Source organism: Bombina bombina, chromosome 1, assembly GCF_027579735.1.
Source record: "Bombina bombina isolate aBomBom1 chromosome 1, aBomBom1.pri, whole genome shotgun sequence".
Classification (NCBI taxonomy): domain Eukaryota; kingdom Metazoa; phylum Chordata; class Amphibia; order Anura; family Bombinatoridae; genus Bombina; species Bombina bombina.
The window spans coordinates 645,028,944-645,052,086 of record NC_069499.1 but is presented as its reverse complement, the minus strand read 5'-3'; the positions used below and the strand labels follow the sequence as shown (position 1 = coordinate 645,052,086).

General features: G+C 37.4%; 1 protein-coding gene across 1 annotated transcript; it reads left to right on the top strand.

Annotated features, from left to right (window-relative positions):
• The first annotated feature begins 53 nt into the window (after positions 1–53).
• On the top strand, positions 54–21,980 carry LOC128645830 (putative glutamine amidotransferase-like class 1 domain-containing protein 3B, mitochondrial). Its single transcript, XM_053699111.1, has 4 exons — positions 54–243; positions 16,458–16,629; positions 17,071–17,272; positions 20,861–21,980. The coding sequence occupies exons 1-4, from the start codon at positions 136–138 to the stop codon at positions 21,051–21,053; spliced, it is 675 nt and encodes a 224-aa protein (XP_053555086.1). The 5' UTR covers positions 54–135; the 3' UTR covers positions 21,054–21,980.
• Positions 21,981–23,143: the final 1,163 nt, after the last annotated feature.

Genomic DNA, 23,143 nt, shown 5'->3' with positions numbered 1-23,143 from the left:
CCTCCCACGTACAACAAACACGCCTTGTTCCTCTGCTCTCTATAAAACCCCAGCTCCTGTTCTGCAGAGTCACACACAGCTGCACTTGCTTCTCTTAAGGAAACGCCTGTGTGAACAATTCTTCATTCTTCAGTCATGGCTAAGAAAGTGGCACTCGTGCTTGCTGGCTGCGGTGTGTACGATGGGAGTGAGGTTCACGAATCCTCTGCAGTGTTTGTGCACCTGAGCAGAGCGGGAGCACAGGTAAGAAGCTCACTATGTAATCTTTATGTTAGTCCCTTCTAGTGGGGCCTTGTTATGGAAGCATTCTCATTAAGGACGTGTTATTTCTGCCTTGTTTCTCAACCTGCTGCACAAGTACCGCTGGTTATATGTGGATCATTAGCAATGGGGACTCTATACTCTAACCCTTGCGTTTTCATTATTTTTATCACAGAAATCAGTTGCTCATTTCTAACCCTGAGCACAACTAACAGGCCATACTGTATTTCCTGCCTGGCTAGTCAGCTGCTACTCACGGTTACAGCCTCACCTGTATTCAGCTTAGAATCTGGCTGGTTAGTGACAGTTGAGGAGTGGAGTAGAGAAACGCTGATAGAAATGTTGTCACTTGAAAAGTGCCAGGAAGTGTATAACACTGTGAAATAAGTGTCACAGATACATGTGCCAGCTATAGGGCCATAGTGAAATAACAAGGAATCTGTTATGTTCCAAGTAAAGTTTTCTGTACACAAGTGTGTCACACTGAAATGAGCCTGCTTGTAACGACAAGGAAGTTGGTTTCTTATTCAAGCTGTTTCTTATTCGTGAAATTCTGTTTCTTATTCATGGAAGTTGGTTTCTTATTCAATTTTTTTGTCAGACTGCTTTAAATTGACTTTAAAATAAAAATATAGGTTTTATTAAAATAATAATATGATTCATATAATGTAGTTACACAGAGGTGGAATCTCTTTATATAACAATTAGATATACAAACTGTAAAAAAAGGGCATACGTTGGCACCAATACAAATATTACTATTTAGAATAAGTAACAGATATTTTCAAAGGGTTAATAACCATTGGGCCACTGATTTCACTATGAATATCTACAGGGTAGATGCCCCTCCATGCCATGCAATTGATTTTAGCCTGGCCCAATGGTGTTTTTGGCACAGAAATTGATGCCAACCCTGGCATAGGTGACATCATTCTAACTTTTGAAAAAGTAACAGATATTTTCAAAGGGTTAATAACCATTGGGCCACTGATTTTTACTATGAATATCTACAGGGTAGATGCCCCTCCATGCCATGCAATTGTTTTTATCCTGGCCCAATGGTGTTTTTGGCAAATAAATTGATGCCAACCCTGGCATAGGTGACATAATTCTCATTTTTGAATAAGTAACAGATATTTTCAAAGGGTTAATAACCATTGTGCCACTGATTTCACTATGAATATATACAGGGTAGATCCCCCTCCATGCCATGCAATTGTTTTTAGCCTGGCCCAATGGTGTTTTTGGCATAAATTGATGCCAACCCTGTCATAGGTGACATAATTCTCATTTTTGAATAAGTAACAGATACTTTCAAAGGGTTAATAACCATTGGGCCACTGATTTCACTATGAATATATACAGGGCAGATGCCCCTCCATGCAATGCAATTGTTTTTAGCCTGGCCCAATGGTGTTTTTGGCACAGAAATTGATGCCAACCCTGGCATAAGTGACATAATTCTCATTTTGAATAAGTAACAGATATTTTCAAAGGGTTAATAACCATTGGGCCACTGATTTCACTATGAATATATACAGGGCAGATCCCCCTCCATGACATGCAATTGTTTTTAGCCTGGCCCAATGGTGTTTTTGGCACAGAAATTGATGCCAACCCTGGCATAGGTGACATCATTCTAACTTTTGAAAAAATAACAGATATTTTCAAAGGGTTAATAACCATTGGGCCACTGATTTTACTATGAATATCTACAGGGTAGATGCCCCTCCATGCCATGCAATTGTTTTTATCCTGGCCCAATGGTGTTTTTGGCAACTAAATTGATGCCAACCCTGGCATAGGTGACATAATTCTCATTTTTGAATAAGTAACAGATATTTTCAAAGGGTTAATAACCATTGTGCCACTGATTTCACTATGAATATATACAGGGCAGATCCCCTTCCATGACATGCAATTGTTTTTAGCCTGGCCCAATTGTGTTTCGGGCACAGAAATTGATGCCAACACTGGCATAGGTGACATAATTCTCATTTTTGAATAAGTAACAGATATTTTCAAAGGGTTAATAATCATTGGGCCACTGATTTCACTATGAATATATACAGGGCAGATCCCCTTCCATGACATGCAATTGTTTTTAGCCTGGCCCAATTGTGTTTCGGGCACAGAAATTGATGCCAACACTGGCATAGGTGACATAATTCTCATTTTTGAATAAGTAACAGATATTTTCAAAGGGTTAATAACCATTGGGCCACTGATTTCAATATAAATATATACAGGTTAGATCTTCCTCCATGACATGCAATTCTTTTTAGCCTGGCCCAATGGTGTTTCGGGCACAGAAATTGATGCCAACACTGGCATAGGTGACATAATTCTCATTTTTGAATAAGTAACAGATATTTTCTAAGGGTTAATAACCATTGTGCCACTGATTTCACTATGAATATATACAGGGTAGATCCCCCTCCATGACATGCAATTGTTTTTAGCCTGGCCCAATAGTATTTCGGGCACAGAAATTGATGCCAACCCTGGCATTGGTGTTGTAATTCTCATTTTTGAATAAGTAACTGATATTTTCAAAGGATTAATAACCATTGGGCCACTGATTTCACTTTGAATATATACAGGGCAGATCCCCTTCCATGCCATGCAATTGTTTTTAGCCTGGCACAATTGTGTTTTGGCACAGAAATTGATGCCAACCCTGGCATAGGTGACGTATTTCTCGTTTTGAATAAGTAACAGATATTTTCAAAGGGTTAATAACCATTGGGCCACTGATTTCAATATAAATATATACAGATTAGATCTCCCTCAATGACATGCAATTGTTTTTATCCGGGCCCAATGGTGTTTTGGGCACAGAAATTTATGCCAACACTGGCATAGGTGCTCTAATTCTCATTTTTGAATAAGTAACAGATATTTTCAAAGGGTTAATAACCATTGGGCCACTGATTTCACTATGAATATATACAGGGTAGATCCCCCTCCATGCCATGCAATTATTTTTAGCCTGGCCCAATGGTTTTTTTGGCACAGAAATTGATGCCAACCCTGGCATAGATAACATTCTCATTTTTGAATAAGTAACATATATTTTCGAAGGGTTTATAATTAGAATTAGAGCACCTATGCCAGTGTTGGCATCAATTTCTGTGCCCAAAACACCATTGGGCCAGGCTAAAAACAATTGCATGTCATGGAGGGAGATCTAACCTGTATATATTTATATTGAAATCAGTGGCCCAATGGTTATTAACCCTTTGAAAATATGTTACTTATTCAAAAATGAGAATTATGTCACCTATGCCAGGGTTGGCATCAATTTCTGTGCCAAAACTCCATTGTGCCAGGCTACAAACAATTGCATGGCATGGAAGGGGATCTGACCTGTATATATTCAAAGTGAAATCAGTGGCCCAATGGTTATTAACCCTTTGAAAATATCTGTTACTTATTCAAAAATGAGAATTATGTTATCTATGCCAGTGTTGGCATCAATTTCTGTGCCAAAACACAATTGGGCCAGGCTAAAAACAATTGCATGGCATGGAGGGGGATCTGCCCTGTATATATTCATAGTGAAATCAGTGGCCCAATGGTTATTAACCCTTTGAAAATATCTGTTACTTATTCAAAAATGAGAATTAGAGCGCCTATGCCAGGGCTGGCATCAATTTCTGTGCCCAAAACACCATTGGGCCAGGCTAAAAACAATTGCATGTCATGGAGGGAGATCTAACCTGTATATATTTATATTGAAATCAGTGGCCCAATGGTTATTAACCCTTTGAAAATATCTGTTACTTATTCAAAACGAGAAATATGTCACCTATGCCAGTGTTGGCATCAATTTCTGTGCCAAAAACACAATTGGGCCAGGCTAAAAACAATTGCATGGCATGGAGGGGGATCTGCCCTGTATATATTCATAGTGAAATCAGTGGCCCAATGGTTATTAACCCTTTGAAAATATCTGTTACTTATTCAAAAATGAGAATTAGAGCGCCTATGCCAGGGCTGGCATCAATTTCTGTGCCCAAAACACCATTGGGCCAGGCTAAAAACAATTGCATGTCATGGAGGGAGATCTAACCTGTATATATTTATATTGAAATCAGTGGCCCAATGGTTATTAACCCTTTGAAAATATCTGTTACTTATTCAAAACGAGAAATATGTCACCTATGCCAGTGTTGGCATCAATTTCTGTGCCAAAAACACAATTGGGCCAGGCTAAAAACAATTGCATGGCATGGAGGGGGATCTGCCCTGTATATATTCATAGTGAAATCAGTGGCCCAATGGTTATTAACCCTTTGAAAATATATGTTAGTTATTCAAAAATGAGAATTATGTTATCTATGCCAGGGTTGGCATCAATTTCTGTGCCAAAAACACCATTGGGCCAGGCTAAAAACAATTGCATGGCATGGAGGGGGATCTACCCTGTATATATTCATAGTGAAATCAGTGGCCCAATGGTTATTAAACCTTTGAAAATATCTGTTACTTATTCAAAATAGTAATATTTGTAGTGGTGCCAACGTATGCCCTTTTTTACAGTTTGTATATCTAATTGTTATATAAAGAGATTCCACCTCTGTGTAACTACATTATATGAATCATATTATTATTTTAATAAAACCTATTTTTTTATTTTAAAGTCAATTTAAAGCAGTCTGACAAAAAAATTGAATAAGAAACCAACTTCCATGAATAAGAAACAGAATTTCACGAATAAGAAACAGCTTGAATAAGAAACCAACTTCCTTGTCGTCTGCTTGTAATGAAGTTGGATGCAGAAACATTAATATTTTTTTACATTTGTGACATAAAATGTGTGATTTCTATGTTACGTTCTTTATAATTTGTTGCTCTAATATTTCCAGAGATTTTCCTGCATTTGTATTCAGTAAAACTGGATTTTACATTTAATCCCTGAAAACAGGAAAATAAAATTTGTTAAATGGACATGAAGCCCAAAATGTTTCTTTCATGATTCAGATAGAACATCTGTTTTTAAATAACTTTCCTATTTACTTCAATTATCAATCTTGCTTCATTCTCTTGGTATAATTTGTTGGAGCGATGCCTACTGGGAGCTAGCTCAACACACAGGTAAGCCAATTATAAGAGGCATAGATGAGCAGCCATCAATTGATAGCTAGTGCCCAGCTCCTGAACCTACCTAGGTATAATTTTCAATAAAGGTTAACAAAAGAACTAAGCAAATTGCATAATAGAAGTACATTTTAAAATTGTATGTTCTGTTTAAATCATAAAGGAAATGGTTAAATACAGTAAAAGATTATGTGCTACATCTCATCAATGCTTGTCTTCTTTTTTGTTACTAGTTATGTTTATGACAGGGATGTATTGTTAGACGTATCTATTGGTTTCTGTCACCAATTTATTATTTGTATTCATTTTGTTGTAGTTTAATGATAAATTAACTTTTTATGTTTTCTTCAGTTATAAATGGAAATATATCTTGTAATGAAGGACTCTTAGAATCATTAAAGCTCCATTATAGTTCAAAAAAGTATGTGCACTTATGACATGTCATTTTAGCACTAGCGACCCTGTGACTGTGCTTAACCCCTTAATGACCACAATGTACCCTGTATGTCACTGGTCGTTAAGGGGTTTTTCAGGACATAATAGCACAAGTCTAGCAAGAACACGCTATTAATGCCCTCCCTAGAGCAGGCTTTGTGGAATAGAGCAGTCTCAATGCTGGTGGAAAGACCGCGCTATAAAACAATCAAGTCCCAAAAAAAGGCCAGCGACATACAGGGTACGTCGCTGGTCCTTAAGGGGTTAAAGGGACAGTAAAGTTATTCATGATTTAGACGGAGCATACAATTTTATACAACTTTCCAATTTATTTCTATTTAATTTGCTTCCTTTGTTTTTATCCTTTGCTGAAAGGTTTATCTAGGAAAGCTCCGGAGCAGCAAAGAACCTAGGTTTTAGCTGCTGATTGGTGGCTACATATATATGACAATTGTCATTGGCTCACCCATGTGTTCAGTTAAAAACCAGTAGTGCATACAAAGAGACTAAAGGACATTTGATAATAGAAGTAAAGTTGTTTAAAATTGTATGTTCTGCCTAAATCATGAAAGAAAATGTATGGGTTTCATGTCCCTTTAACTCCTACAATGCTCAGTTAAAGTAGAACTGCTGGTGACCCAATACAGTGGCAGTTTTTGCTTGGGACCAGCAGTGCTCTGTGGCTCGCAAATGTACTTTTAAATATGTCAGAAAAAAAGTATGCTGATAGAGCATACAATAGGGTGCGCAAAACAGAAAACAAAAAATAAGCAAAGAATATAGTGTATAAATGTAAATATTAAGTGTGCTAGTCTTTAAATTCAAATGATCATACTATTCTAAGAATAAATCAAAACCGTGCAAACATGTGCACACAAGAGTTGTGTAAGTGCCGTGTTATTAATTGGCGATAAAAATAGAAGTGGGAAAGTGTAAAATATATATTTTCACAGGTGTGGAAGACATACAGTGTACGCCAATGTGTGTGCCAAAAAAAACAATATCAATAGATCTGTGATCTAATATTCACATAAACCCAAAGTTGGTAATCAAAAATAGATAGTAAACAACAAATAATGTAATATAAAATATATGAATATATTCACTGTAATGTCCAGCAAACAAAAGAGTCGCTGTCAATTTCAGCAAGTGTGATAGGCTGCTTCACTCCAGGCCGGTGGTGAGTCGGACAATCTAAAAAAATTAAAAGCGAAAAAGAGAGAGCGCCTAATTGTGTAATATCGTCTGGAACCAGGCAGATACAAACAGTAGCGGCATCAGCAAAATGGATACTCCCAAAAGAGTTGGCACTCGCAAGTAGTGCATACAAGCAGGCTGACCTTTATACAGCAGTCAGTACGCTGGGGATTTGGGAATCATATCGGAGATAAGAGAGTTGGCACTCACAGGTAGTGCATACGGGCAGGCTGACCTTTATACAGCAGTCAGTACGTTGGGGATTTGGAGATCATATCCCTCTGACCGGTTGTGTGGCTGTTTGTAGCTGTTGTAAATTCAGGCTTTTCCTCCGCACACAGCGTGTGCACTAATTCAGCGTCTGAGATTCAGCTGTTCTGCGATGGGAGGAAATCCTCTGTGTATGACGTGGGAAGTCTGTTGGTGTACCTAGAACTGTGTAACAGCTTATAGCGCACACAATATGATGTTGTTACTAATCCAATGTGGTATTTGCTTAATAAGATAAGCTGAACTCAAAGTCTTTAAAACAAGAAGACAGCGAACAAATGCTATGTGGATATTAAAAAAGAGAGATTTATTTAGAGCTAATACAACGCGTTTCTCGGCCGTAATGCTCACTGGTCATTTCCTCAGGTAAGAATGAAGGTATAGCGGGAATGAACATTTAAAAATACATAGAAAGATCATGATTGGGTGGAACATCCACCAATAAAAACACACAATGCATTTGTTACATGATGGAAACAATGTTAAGCTGTCAACTGATAAAACATACTTATTTCTTTCAAAATAGAAACATTGAACTAGTGATCATTTAAAACTATCTAATGAAACGTGCTTATTTATTTCGAAATATAGATAATGGTCATTTCGGATGATTGTCTGCACCAGTTTTAACGTGTGCAATATACTCAGTGATTGTTCCGGCTGTATTGTGATATAGAAGTCAGTAAAATACTAAGCTGCATGTTAACATAAAAAAAACATTCTTTTGAAGTAAACCTAAAAATAAGGTCAATCTAAATGATTGATTCCACTAGTAATATAATGGACAATCAATATCTAGAAAATATTTTTTATATATCTATTGTAAAATGAATGTATATTAAAGATTTCTTATCTAATACTAAAAACCCAATAGAAATGTCTCAAATATATTAACTGTAAAAAATTCATGCACTACCTGTGAGTGCCAACTCTCTTATCTCCAATACGATTCCCAAATCCCCAGCGTACTGACCGCTGTATAAAGGTCAGCCTGCTTGTATGCACTACTTGCGAGTGCCAACTCTTTTGTGAGTATTCATTTTGCTGATGCCGCTACTGTTTGTATCTGCCTGGTTCCAGACGATATTACACAATTAGGCGCTCTCTCTTTTTCGCTTTTAATTTTTAAATATGTGTTTAACCTCCTTTTGGGGGTACAATATTCAGAGTTGCAGGGTCCCTAGTGCTTGAAATTACATGTGTTTACAAAGTAGAGTGAGTAACTTATGAACTATAATGGCCCTTTAAGTAGAAAATATTAAACTAGAATATAACAAATCTCAGACATGTGCTCATCACAAAAATGAACTTTGATACTAATTTGCCATTGTAGTCGTTTGATTTTAAAAACTATAGCATTTAATAAGTAAAACTATCTCTATATTTAGTTGATAGTAGGCTTAGGCATAATGACCTAGATTACAAGTTGTGCGGTACGGCTATACTGTATTGCAAGTCGTGCGGTACGGGTATACCGCAATAATCCATTCCGCACTTAAAAAATGGCCTTGAGTGTGGAATATTCAGCTCACCCTTATTACAGGTTGTGCGGTTCGGGAATTCCGCTAGCGTTACAGCTTATACCGTAACAATCCATTCCGCAATCAAAGGCCAGTAGTTATGGATTTTGCAAAACAAAAATGTTTCACAAAACTCATAACAAAAATGTTACAAAGTACACTAACACCCATAAACTACCTATTAACCCCTAAACCACCCTCTTCACGCATTGCAAATACTCAACTAAACCTATTAACCCTTAACACCCACATCGATACTACCTAAATTAAACTATTCACCCCTAACCCTGCTAACTTTAAATTAAAGTTAAACTACCTTAAAATAAAAACTTACCTGTGAAATAAAAAACCTAAGCTTAAACTATAAATAAACCTAACATTACTATTTTTAAAAAAAATAAAATATACCAAAATTAAACATCCTAACACTACGGGAAAAAAAAAAATCATAACATTATAAAAAAAATCTAAGAATACTAAATTATCCAAAATAAATAAATTAAACCTAATCTAATACGCCTATAAAAACAAAAAAGCCACCCAACAATAAAAACACCCCCTAATCTAACACTAAACTACCAATAGCCCTTAAAAGGGTTCGCAAACGAGGGGGCAAACTTTGCCCCCATCATTGTACTGCAAATCTGTATGTAGAAATGCCTGTCAAACATAAAATAATTATGTTTTAACAAGAATTCAATTATTTCACACAATACCAACTTGATCTCTTCTGAGAACCTGGTATACCTGTCAAAAAAGTATCTTATGGCTTGGACACCAAGGAGGTGGGGTATGCTCGAATATAAGGCAGTGGCATCAGCCACTATCCATCTGAACTTTGATTCCCACTTAAAGTTCTCAAGTAGTTGTAAAAGGTGAGTAGAGTCTCTTAGGTAACTCTTAAGACCCCTCACCAGGGGTTGCAAAATTGAGTCAATCCATTCCGAAGTAGGTTCAAACAATGACCCAATCCCAGAGACGATAGAACATCCCAGGGGGTTGGGTCAAACTCTTATGAGTTTTTGGCAAATGATGAAATATTGGAATCCGAGGATTCTCAAGAACCAAAGACTCAATCTGGTCCCTGGTGATGAGTCCAACAGTCAGTTTGTTCAAGTATTCTCTGTAATTTGGATTTAAACAAGAATGTAGGATTAGAACTCGGTTCTCTGTAGGTGTGTGAATCATTAAGTTGCCTAATACTTTCCAAGACATAGTCATTTTTGTTAAGGTTGACCACATTCCCACCCTAATTACTACATCCTTGTTATTCTCAAGTGTCATTAATGCACTTCTCTCTTTATATGTCAAATTAAATGTATTTTTCTTGTTTGGTAGAATCCTCTAATGCCAAAATCTCCCTTTCCACTTTTTTTCTGATATAAATGTAATGCTGGACCTCTGGATTGGATATAAGTTAGAGGAATGTTTAATAGGACTTGGGATATTCCCATCTTCCAAAATCACACTCCAAACCCCTAAGACTTTCCAATGCAATATTATCCCTGAAATCAAACTGTAGATTAGTACATACAATATTAGATTCACCAATTGTATATTGTAACCCTGGTTCTGTGTGTTAACTAAGGGTAATCTTTGGTCCTGCACTGAAAAAAATCTTTTCAAAGTTAATTTTCTTATAAATGTATTTACATCCAAGAGTGTCTTGAATGCAGAAAAGGTATTAGTAGGTGCAAAGCCAAGTCCGGCCTAGATAATAGGGATATCTGATCAGCTGTTAATGTGGTATCTGAGAGATTTAAAACAGTTAGACCTTCTTGTTCATTTTCGGTTTTCTCCCCGACTTTCTTCGTTCTTTTCCTAAAGGGACTACCGATTGACCTTTCACCTTAGGACAGACAACCAATTCTTCTTCATCTGAGTCACTATCACCAGGTACTTGTAAGGGCAAAGAAGAGGAAATAGAAACAGAAAGGGGTGCTGACACCAGACTGCAGTCGGAAAGGTTGGATTCCTGATCCAAATTTTCTGTGGACGAAAACACAACTCTACGTTTGTTCTTATTTTTCATAATTGACTTGGGGACCACTTTTGAAGTTTCATCTGTGTCCTTGTTCTTATTATCTTGTTTGTTTAGAAGTGTGTTAGAAGATATATTCTTTTGATTGTGTCCAGCACCTTTCTTAAATCTCCCTCTTGGTTTTTGTTGAAATTTTGACCAATTATATACCTTATTATTGGCATCGTCCTCGAGGTCATGGCTAAATTTAGTGCCCTTCCTATTGGCCAGTTCATCATCAGATTTTTTTAAATTTTGTTCTTTAACACAGATTTAAATTCCTTATATTTCTCATCTGTTTTTAGATCAGTTTTCACAGAAATAATTTGTTCTTTCAACTTATCCCTTTTAAAGTTCTTACTCCTGTTCACAATATCCATTAACTTTAATGAACACATGAAATGGCCAAAGAACTACTGGAGCATCCATTAAGGCACCAGTAATTAAAGTAGCTTTGCATAATCAACAAGCACATGGTAAAAAGACAATGCAATAGTCTTAACTTAAAATGAGTAGTAGATGATTTTTTTTTTTCCTGACACATATCTATTTCCACTCCCCCCCCCCCGTATCATGTGACATCCATCAGCCAATCAATGTATTTACGTATATTCTGTGAATTCTTGCACATGCTCAGTAAGAGCTGGTGACTTTAAAAGTGTAAATATAAAAACTGTTCACTTTTTTTTTTTTTTTTTTTTTTTTTTTTTATAGAAGTAAATTGTTTACAATCGCATGCTCTATCTGAATCTTGAAAGTTTAATTTTGACTTGAGTGCCCCTTTAACTCCACTTGAGGATTCCTGGACCACGCAAAGTACCTGGGAAGTTTGTTGTTCAAACAAGAGGCCATCAGATCTATCTCAGGGAGACACCAAAGATCCACAATCTGCTTAAACACATCCTGGTGAAGAGACCACTCCCCTTGATGTAGAGATTGATGACTGAGAAAATCCACTTCTCAGTTGTTCACTTATAGAATATGAATTACAGAAACTAGACAATAATTGATTTCTGCCCATGAGAGAATTTGAGACACCTCCTTCGTGGCTAGACAACTAAGTTTTTTTTTTTTTTTTTTTTTTTTTTTTCTTCCTTCTCCCCTGATGGTGACATAAGCCACTGCTGTTGCATTGTCTGAAAACAAAGATAAGATTCTCTTTTCAACATAGGCCAAGCTTAAAGAGCCCTGAAAATTGCACAGAGCTCTAGAATATTTATAGGTAACCTCACCTCCCGAGGATCCCAAATTCCCTCTGCTCTCAAGGACCCCCAAACAGCTACCCAACCTGAGAGACTTGCATCTAAATTAGTAGTAGTAGTAGTAAGCCCAAGTAGAACAAGCAAAAGAAGACCCCTGAATATTAAAATGATGATCAAGCAACCAAGTCAGAGACTGACTTGTATTGGGATCCAAAAATATCTTTTGAGACAGTTGAGAATAGTGTCTGCACCATTGACAAAGCATACAAAGCTGAAGAGGTCTCATGTTAAAATGAGAGCAAATGGAATTGAATCTGAAGCTGCAATCATCAAACCTTTAACTTCCATACAAAGAGCAACCAAGGGGAAAGAGAGAGACTGGGGGTTCAGACAGGCTGACAACAATCTTGGCCTTCTCTGCTCTATTAGACTTATGAAGGCTGAATCTATTTGAAATCCCCAAATTATATATTTTATTTTTTTTGAGGAACCAAAGAACTTTTTGGAAAACTTATTCTTTAACCATGCGCTTGAAGAAACAACAAGAGTCAGTTGGTGTAAGATTCTGCTAAAGATTATTATTATTATTCTTTATTTATAAAGCGCCGACAGATTCCGCAGCACTGCCCATGGGTACAAGGATAACAGTACAGTGGAGAAACAATACGATAAGACACAACATTTTTCAGACAAATACAGGGAGAATTGAGGGCCCTGTTCCCGTGGGAACTTACAATCTAGATGGGTAGGAGGATTGGAAACAGGAGGTGGGGACTGCAGAGGTGAGAATGATATTAGTGAGGAGATAGAGGGCAACTGTTAGTTAACTGAAGTTAGTTTGTTAATAAGTCGGGTGATAAGCTTCCCTGAACAGAAAGGTCTTTAGGGAACGTTTAAAGGAGGAGAGGTTAGGGGCAAGTCTGACATCTCGAGGAAGTGCGTTCCAGAGGGTTGGTGCTGCACTAGAGAAGTCCTGTAGTCTAGAATGAGAGGAGGCGATGGTAGAGGACGCAAGAAGCAGGTCGTTGTTGGATCTTAGGGGACGGGCAGGAGTATATTTGTTGATGAGTGAGGACAGGTAGGGTGGGGCAGCATTGGTGAGGGCTTTGTAGGTCAGGGTGAGAATTTTGAATTTAACTCTGTTGTGAAGGGACTCAGAGGCACAGCAGAAACAGAGCGTCTAGAGAGGTGGATTAGTCTGGCAGATGCATTTAGGACGGATTGGAGGGGAGAGAGGAGGGAGGCCAGTTAGTAAGTTGTTACAGTAGTCAAGGATGAGCTGTTTGGTAGTTTCAGCACTCAGAAACAGGCGAATTTTGGAGATATTGCGTAGGTGGTTGCGGCAGGATGAAGAGAGCAGTTGGATGTGGGGAATGAAGGACAGATTTGAGTCAAGCGTGACTCCGAGGCAGCAGACTTGGGGTGATGGGGAGATAGCGGTGCCGCCAACAGTGATAGAAAAATTAGAGACTGGAGTGGAGCTAGAGAGGGGAATTAGAAGTAGTTCGGTCTTGGACATATTTATTTTTAGGTGGTGAGAGGCCATCCAGGAGGAAATGCCAGATAAGCAGTCGCTGATGTGAGAGTTGACAGAAGGAGAGAGTGCAGGGGTGGAAAGGTAGATCTGGGTATCATCAGCATAGAGGTGATAGCTGAAGCCATAGCTGTTGATAAGTTTACCCAGTGAAGAAGTGTAGATAGAGAAGAGTAGAGGACCCAGGACAGAGCCTTGAGGTACTCCAACAGACAGGGACAATAGAGAGGAGGAGTCACCAGCAAAAGAGACTGAGAAGGATCTGTTAGAGAGATAAGAGTGAATCCAGGAGAGGGCAGTGTCACAGAGACCAAGAGAACTGAGAGACCGTAGGAGAAGGGGGTGGTCAACAATGTCAAAGGCTTAAACCAAGATGTTATCCAGGTATGGAAACCTTGAGTTTCCATTACAGACAAAAGGGTGCACAAATCCTTTGTGAATATTCTTGGGGCTGTAGCTAGACCAAATGGTAGAGCAACAAGTTGAATATGCCTGTACAGAAAGGCAAACCTCAGAAACTGGAAATGTTCTCTGTGAATTGGAACTATCCCTAATAGTTTCCATTTTGAAAGATGGAATCCTTACAAACTTTTTCTGAGACGTTACTGGCCTGAAAGTACCTTCCTTCTTTGGAACAATGAAGAGATTTGAATAAAATCCCACCCCACCCCCCCTGTTCCTGCAAAGGAACTTGAACAATCAATCTCATAGCTTCCAGATCTGAGACGGACTAAGGAAAAGCTTGAGCTTTTACAGGATTCCTTGGAACATTGGACAGAAAAAAAACCTTCTTCTGGGAGGCATTGTTCTGAATCCTATTTGATATTCCTGAGAAACTATATTTAGAACCCAGGGATCTGAAACCAAGCCTCTTTAAAGAGGCTTAACCATGCTCCCTAAAAAGAACTTTTGTGTCAGGGGCCGCAGCTTCATGCAGTTTTGGTAGTAGGGATACATTTCTTACCCTGCTTTGACTTGTTTCAGTTTGATCTCCAGACTCAGAGGTGCTTTGCTTCTGAACAGAGGAGTCAACCTTTTGCTCCTTATTTGGACTAAAGGAACGAAAATGATTAGAAGTTTTAGATTTCCCTCTGGACTTCTGTTACTCGAGGTAAAGGGGCTTTTCTCCCACAGGACAAGAATATAAATCAGAATCAAACAACTTTTTGCCCTGAAAGAAAAGAGATAATAGTCTGGATTTTGACACCATATCAGCAGGCCAGGATTTAGCCATAATGCTCTCCTCGCAAGGACTGCCAAATAAATGCTTTTTACATTAATCTTAATAATATTAAATACAGCATCAAATACACAAATAAAAGAATTGGCACTTTTGAATAAACCGAAAAGATTAGCACTAGCAGAGTCATCAGAACACTGTTCTGAAAGATTAGGCAACCAGTTGATACCAGACAGGTGACCCCTAAAGAAGTCTGCTCGCTTTAAGCAGATGAAACGCGTAGGGTTTTTGAAGTAAAAACGTTTCTATTAGTTGTGTACATCCACGGACCGGACTGCTAATAACAGCCGAACGTCTTCATTTGTACTTTTAAGAGTAAGCTGTGTGAGGAATCTTCTTTTTGAGGGATCGCTCTTAACAGTAAAAGCGGTAAAGTGAAATAGAAGCTGTATGCAGGCTGGCAGTATCGAGGACGTTGATGGTTCTTTGAGCGTGTTTATTTTTAATCCTGTAAGTGCATTTGTGTAGCAGGGCAGAGCTTTTAATAAATTACTTGTCCCTTGAATCGGGTTGCGCTGTGTGCTTTTCTTGTTAGCAGCAGCCACATTAGAAATAGCTGTCCTGAGCAAATACCCTGCTTGTAAAAAGGCCCTTCTATGAAAAGTTTCTAATTTTCCATCTAAAGGGTCTTTAAAAGAAGTACTTTCTTCCAAAGGAATAGCAGTATGTTTAGCCAGAGTGGAAATAGTCCTATCCACCTTGGAAACAGTTTCCAATAAATCAACATTAGCAGCAGGTAAAGGATTTAACTTTTTAAACCTTGCAGAAGTAGTAAATGAATTACCTGGCTTAGCCCATTGCCTTGAAATCATGTCAGAAACATCATCAGGAATTGGGAAAACCTCAGGGAGATTAACAGGCTTAAAACTGAATTTAATCGATTACAAAGCTTCATCAAACGTTGGGGTATTTAACGCGATATGTGAATAAACTATAATAAAACTAAAGAGCATGAGCTAACCCAGAAAGTATTAACCCGACATGTGTAAACCCAAAAGGCTGATGCTGGTTGTACACAGAATTAATGTGTGATTAAAAATAACTGTAAAAGTGACTCTGTAACAAAGTGTGAACTAAATAAATGGTATAGTATACTAAAAAGGTACCAAAAAATATAGGGGAGAGCCACAAGCTCATTTTCACCTTGATGTGTTAACCTAAGAGAGAGGATGTGTAGCTTAAGAAGACATTAATTTACTTTATTGACCAGTCCATTTTAAATCAAAGTTATCACGTTTTATAATGGTGGTTAACTAAGATCAAAACATACATGAAAGGCAAAATTTAACTTTCATGGTTCAGATAGTTTGCAATTTTAAGAAACTTTTCAATTTACTAACATTATCAAATTGTCTTTGTTCTTTTGGCATGTTGTGTTGAAAAGCATATCTAGATAGGCTCAGGAGCAGCAGTGCACTACTGGGAGCTAGCTGGTTGTGGCTATGGACAAATGCCTCTTGTCATTGGCTCCCCAAGTTTGTTCAGCTACATCCCAGTTGTGCACTGCTGCTCTGAAGTTAAACGCATAGTTATATGCAAGCAGTGATGCAGTAATTAAAAACTCTAACACATAAGATCTTTTTATTTTTGCAGATTGGTAAAAAAATTTTTTTTACATCATATAAGATGCTTACTACAATGAGATGACCCATTTTCCTGTATTTCTCTTCCACAGGTTGTATTCTTTGCACCCAACATAGATCAGATGCATGTGGTTGACCATGTGAAGGGACAGCCAACCGAAGAGAAGCGCAATGTGCTTACTGAGAGCGCACGGATTGCAAGAGGAAATATTAAAGATCTCAAAGATATGGAAATTAGTGAATATGATGCCCTTATTATACCAGGTAAGCCTTATTGTTGCGTTGTGTCTATATATAGGAAACAAATCACAAATAATTATCATATAAGCCAGTGATTTTTAACCATTTTTTTGCCGTGGCACACTTTTTTACATTAAAAAATCCCGTGGCACACCACCATCCCAAAATTTTAAAAAAATCACACATTGTAGCCTAATACAGCATATATATATATATATACACATACACACAAACACACACATACTGTATGTATTGTGCTGTTATGCCATGCCTCCTACAAACTACCCCTGCACTGGGAGTAAAAAACAAGCAAAGTTTAAAAAATATGTCACACTGTTGTCAGTCTGCCGTGGCACACCTGAGGATCTCTCACGGCACACTAGTGTGCCACGGCACACTGGTTGAAAAACACTGATATAAGCTGAATAACTAGTGGTTATACTTATTTCTTCTGTTTCCGGCTAGGTGGTTTTGGAGTCGCAAAAAACTTATCAACCTGGGCAGTGAAAGGAAAAGACTGCACGGTTTTACAAGCTATGGAAGTTATTATCAGGGGATTCCATGCTGCTAAAAAGCCGATTGGTCTGTGCTGTATATCACCGGTCCTGGCGGCTAAAATCCTACCTGGGTGTGAATTAACTGTTGGCTGTGACACAGAATGTGAAAAGTAAGTATTTTATTTGTAAAGTCAGTATGTTCTATGTTCACCGCTTATATACTCTAACATATAGTCACAACATAAGAGGTTATATATTTTTCACCTAAATATCAATACAGCAGAAAACTGAAATCGACTCCACTTTAAAAGGACATTAAACTCAAAACTTAAAGGGACAGTATACTGTAAAATAGTTTTTCCCTTAATGTGTTTACAATTGCTTTTTTTACCAACTGCAGAGTAAAAAATGTATGAAAATTAGCTTTTTAAGGCTTATTTGTGTATATTAAAGCTCTGATTTTGTGTTTTGAAGCCACAACCTAATAAAATGGGTTGAGCTTGTAGGTATAATCAGATCTCATTACTGTATCACATTGTGCACATATACCTGCTTCTTTATCTTATATCTGTCCTTAAAACAATCACCAGTACTTTGAGAGAACAATGGAAAATCAACATTGTATTACCTTATCTCTGCTATATCCGACTGGGAATGTAATTTCTTCTGCTGGCTGTGTTTACAAAGCTTATCTATAGCTGGTACGCGCGGCCACAAACTTTCAGAATAGGTGGGGATACCACATGCTAAATCAACAATTTCAAATGCCAATATAAGGGTAAAGGAGCTACTTGTAAACAATTTAATACACTCCAGCAGGTAAAGTTGATCATTGGGAACAAATTAAAGGGGAGAAATTTTTTGAGTAAACTGTCCCTTTAATTCCCCATAAAAGGTTTAATGATTGGTTTATAAAAATCAATGCATTTTAAATATTCACCACAGTTTCCATGGAATTTTCCTCTTTGTGCTTTCGTTTTCAATCTATCCCCAGACATTGCTGATGTCTGAATACACTGCAACATGCTACTTGATGTTTGCTTGATCAGAGCAAGAACTGTTTTTATACAGATGTTTTGTAATGCTGTACTTAAAGAGATACTGAACCCAAATTTTTTCTTTTGTGATTCAGATAGAAAGTTGCTTAAATGGCATGCTCTAATTTACTCCTATTATCAATTTTTCTTTGTTCTCTTGCTATCTTTTATTTGAAAAAGCAGGAATGTAAACTTACGAGCTGGCCCATCTTTGGTTCAGCACCTGGGTAGCGCTTGCTGATTGGTGGCTATATGCAGCTTTTTCAAATAAAGATACAGAGAGAATGAAGAAAAAGTGATAATAGGAGTAAATTTGCTGCTCTCTGAAACATGAAAGAAAATATGTGGGTTCTGTATCCCTTAAATAAATAATAAAAAATACATACACACACACACACACACACACATTATATTTCAGAGTACAATATGAATCTCTGCTAACGGAGGAAATCCATAAAGGATATTATGGAACTCTTCTTAATGAGATACACAGTTCCCACAGACAGAAATTAAAACGCAGACATTGCCAGAGATTAGTCATGAAAAATATTCAAAAATACATTAAGCTGACATTAACATTTGCTAGACGGCAGGTAAACAGGAAACTACTAAGTCAATGCAAAATGCATCTATTGGTTTTGCTACTGGGGGTCAGGGCTCCACTTGCATTATGCTTATCCCTCTGTGTAATCCCACTGCAAAACCTGTCTCACAGTGTAAGAAAGTGTATGGATTTGCATTTACAAATGCATACTAACCAAGGGGGAAGGGTAACTCACAAGTTTCTACTGATTTCAGACAGCCAGAAAGGGCACTGTTGAAATGAGAGAGGCTGTCGCAGACTTTGTCCTGATGCCCAGTGAGCTTTATTTTGGCTCTAGATGTTCTGTATGAGATGAATGACAAGTAATCATTACATAGAATGTTGTAGGGTACACTCCAGCCTATTTGAGGGGAAGGACACATTTGCATTTTGTAGCACAGAGGCATATACCTTTTAAATGCCTTGAGTATCTTTATCTTATCTGCTTTGTTTTGGCCAACTGAGGTCAGATATAAACAAGTTCCTGCAGAGATCAGTGTCTAGCATATTGTAGGGTAAAAGATCTGGGGCCGTAGCAAACAACAATTTTTCAAGTTAAGCGACTTGAAAGTCATGATTAAACCCTCCATGATTCAGATAAACACTTAAAGGGACAGGAACCCACAACTTTTTTTTTTTTTTTTTTTTTTTTTTTTTTTTTAGGATAGAATATAAAGTTTAAACCACTTTCCAATGTACTTATATTATCAAAATGTGCATCATTTTCTTGTTATCCTTTGCTGAAGAAACAGAATTGCATTACTGGCAGCTAGATGAACACATCTAAGCCAATCACAAGATTGGTGCAGGCACCAATCAGCAGCTAGCTCCCACTAGTGTAGGATATATTTTGTATTCTTTTTCAACAAGGGATACAAAGTGAATAAAGCACATTTGAAAATAGAAGTGAATTTAACGGTATTGTGTGCAAATTTTAATATTGACTTTCTTATCCCTTTAAGACACTTTTTTTTGTTTTTTTATTTTAATTCACTCTTTTTATCAAATTTACTTAGTTCTGTTGAAAAGCATACTATGGTAGGCTTAGAAGCTGGTGACTGCACACGACTTTTGCCATTGACTCACCAGATGCACTCAGCTGTAATTGCTGCTCTGCAGCTGACTTTACCTATGTATTTAATCCCTTACAAGAGGTTAAACAGTTATATGCAATTATAAACAACATATTAGAGCATTTGTTTTGCATTTTATACCCTTTAAGATACAAGAGAAGAAGATGAAATAAAGCATGATAACACATTACAAAACTATTTTACTTTGCTTTTAAAGGGACAGTATATAATTTTCATATAACTGCATGTAATAGACACTACTATAAAGAAGAATATGCACAGATACTGATCTAAAAAATCAAGTATAAAACCTTTTTAAAAACTTACTTAGAAGCTCCCAGTTTAGCAGTGTTGACACCCAGTGAAAGGGGCTGGGAAAACAAGAAGAGCAGACCCCCCCCCCCCCCCCCATATGAAAATACAGATTACAGACTCCTGCTGGCTCCTGTTTTTGTTAACGCATGTATACATTTTACACTGTGGGGCTTGGTTAGGAGCCTGAAAGTCAGCAGATAGTTATTAAAGGGGCATTAAACCTACAAATAATTTAATATAATTCTGCACATAGTGCAGAATTATATTACATTATCTTAGCGCTAACTTTATACTTTAAAGTATTGCAGGCATATTTTTATTTAAAAAAATACTTTAGACTTTTTGTCTAAGCGCATCTGGGCAGCTGTCTAGTCACAGCCCGGCCCAAATTGTGCCATTGCACTCAATGTAGCTATGTGCAGAATTATATTACATTATTTTGTAGGTTTACTGCACCTTTAAAAAAAAATAAAAAATAAGCAAAAATTATACATTGTTACAAAAATAAGATAAGCTATATAAATGGATAATCTACAAACCATTTGGGGAAAGAAAAATCTAGTGTACAATGTCCCTTTAACTAAAACCTGAGATACTTTGGTGTAAATCCATACCTTCAAAGATGTGAAATTTGACAAACCAAGGGAATGAGCATAAATGTTGTTAAAAAACAAAAAAACTAATTGCATGATACTTATCATTAACTGCATTTCCAGTAATGTAATGTGAACGTCTTTGGCTATTTTACAGATGGCCGCACGCAGGCACAGCAGACGCCATTAAGCAGCTTGGCTGTAAACACGTCAACAAACAAGTCAGTGAAGTTCATGTGGATGAAAAAAACAAACTTGTCACCACCAGCGCTTTTATGTGCAACAGCCCAATTCATGAGATCTATGACGGCATTGGAGAAATGGTTAAGGATGTGCTGAAATTAGCTTAAATTATTAAGGAAAAGTGATTACTGTAATTAAATTATATTTAACTTTAGGTTATTAACCACTTTGTATTAAGATAGGAAAGTGCCCTCTTTACAAACGATACCAGAATGCATTGTCCCATGTTTGGGACATTTATGTGAACCAAAAATCTGATTAAATTAAGCATCAATACTTCAAATGTAATAGGTCAATAGTATTGTTTTGTTGTTGTTCTATAAAATAAAGTTTTATTATAAAACCTTTACTTTGTCTACAGCTGGTTGATATTGTATGTGCATCATAGTTGAAATTGTGCTACTGTCTAGTACTGGGCCTCAAAAGATTTAAAGGGACATAAAAAAAAAAGTATGAACTAACATAAGTTTTTTTTTAAATACATAATGAGGCCAAAGCTTACCTGCAAAAAGGTTTAACCCCCATTAACCCCTTTAATTCAGGCATAGTTTTGTTTGCAAGCAAGCTCCCCTCTGGCATTTCCATATATGGAATGTGCTATCCAGACCATAGCTTCTGCAGAACTCGTGCACATGCACAGTTGGGGGCAGAATCACATGACACCTGACTAAAGCAGTGCACAGTATAATGCTGAAGCATTCACAAAGTATGTGACATTATCCCCATGAAAATAAGCAAGCCTCCTGGCAACAAACAATAGCAGTACCTGATGTCCCTCCTCAACCCCCCTCAATAGGAAAGTGCCCTCTTTACAAACGATACCAGAATGCATTGTCCCATCTTTTGAAATATGTCAGAACATAAATGTTATATACACAACTTTGTTATAGGCAGAACTGGCAATTTAATTTATGTGAACCACAAATCTGATTAAACTAAGCATAGTGTTTTATTTCTTTACATGAGGAAATTTAAAATGCACTATGATTGTATTATGTTTATAAATTAATAAAGTTTTATTGTAAAACCTTTTATTCTGTGTACAGCTGGTTGATATTGTATGTATATCATGGTTGCAATTAGTATGCTAAAAATACACTGAACTGGATACACATGTAGGTTATTTTGCAGTATGTCACAAGACTTTATACACAAATAAAAATGTCACCAGCAATGTGGGAAGAGCTATAGCTATTATTAAACTCTAGGGGCAAGATTACATATAGAGCATAGGTTTCAGCACAACTGCTGAAACCCATGCCTCCCGTAAGATCACCTTGCACATCGGGTGAATTACAAAACCCTATATCTGCCATCCCCCAACTTCACAACAAATAATATGTATTAACCTCTAAACCGCCATTCCGCCACAACGCAATCTACCTATTTTAACTATTAACCCCTAATTCGCCAACCCCCACATCACAAAGTACCTAATTTTCCTATTAACCCCTGAACCGCCAACCCCCCACAATGCAAAGTATCAATCTAATCACTAAGTTCCCTAACCTAACACCCCCTAAATTAAACCCAATTAATTACAATTGCATAAAATAAACTCTTTAAAAATAACCAAAAATAAAAAATACTATCTTTGCATGAAAAGAAAAAAAAACCTACATTTACATAAAAAGCTAAAGGAAAAAAAAAATGTATCCAACATAAAAAATTAAACCTAATCGAATACCCATATAAAAAATAAGACGCCTGTGATGGATACCCCGACTGGGTAGCTCCGCCAAAGGGGTCCTGCTTCCTCTCTGCCGACTACAGCTATGTAGCTTGCAAGTGACCACAGCCTGTAGCCACCACTGATGTCCGCCAGCACCAGTAATCAGGGTCCCACCCTGTGGCAGACTCCAGCTACCCAGACTAGGTAGCTCTGCCAGAGTGTCCTTCCTCTGCCTGGAACAGGCTGCTATATAGAATGCTAGATAGACTAGCATTCAGGTGAAACAAGAACTGATTTTATTGAAAACACACACTCCTTTTATACAAACAGCTCATCTTGATAAGACCCTGGACAATCCCACTACTTTTATACAGACAGCTCATCTTGATAAGACCCTGGACAATCCCACTATTTCCCCGCCATTCCCACCCCTCCAGACAGCCCGGCACCTCCATAGGAGCCACAGTCCCACATAATCCCAATACCTAGGGGTGGCGGTTTCAGGGTGATCCCGGTAGAGCTCTC

Bases quoted from the DNA above. Each gene is read 5' to 3' on its own strand.
- LOC128645830 (XM_053699111.1), top strand. From the start codon at position 136: ATGGCTAAGAAAGTGGCACTCGTGCTTGCTGGCTGCGGTGTGTACGAT. The intron at 244-16,457 runs GTAAGAAGCTCA...TCTCTTCCACAG, and splicing joins TGAGCAGAGCGGGAGCACAG to GTTGTATTCTTTGCACCCAA. The intron at 16,630-17,070 runs GTAAGCCTTATT...GTTTCCGGCTAG, and splicing joins TGATGCCCTTATTATACCAG to GTGGTTTTGGAGTCGCAAAA.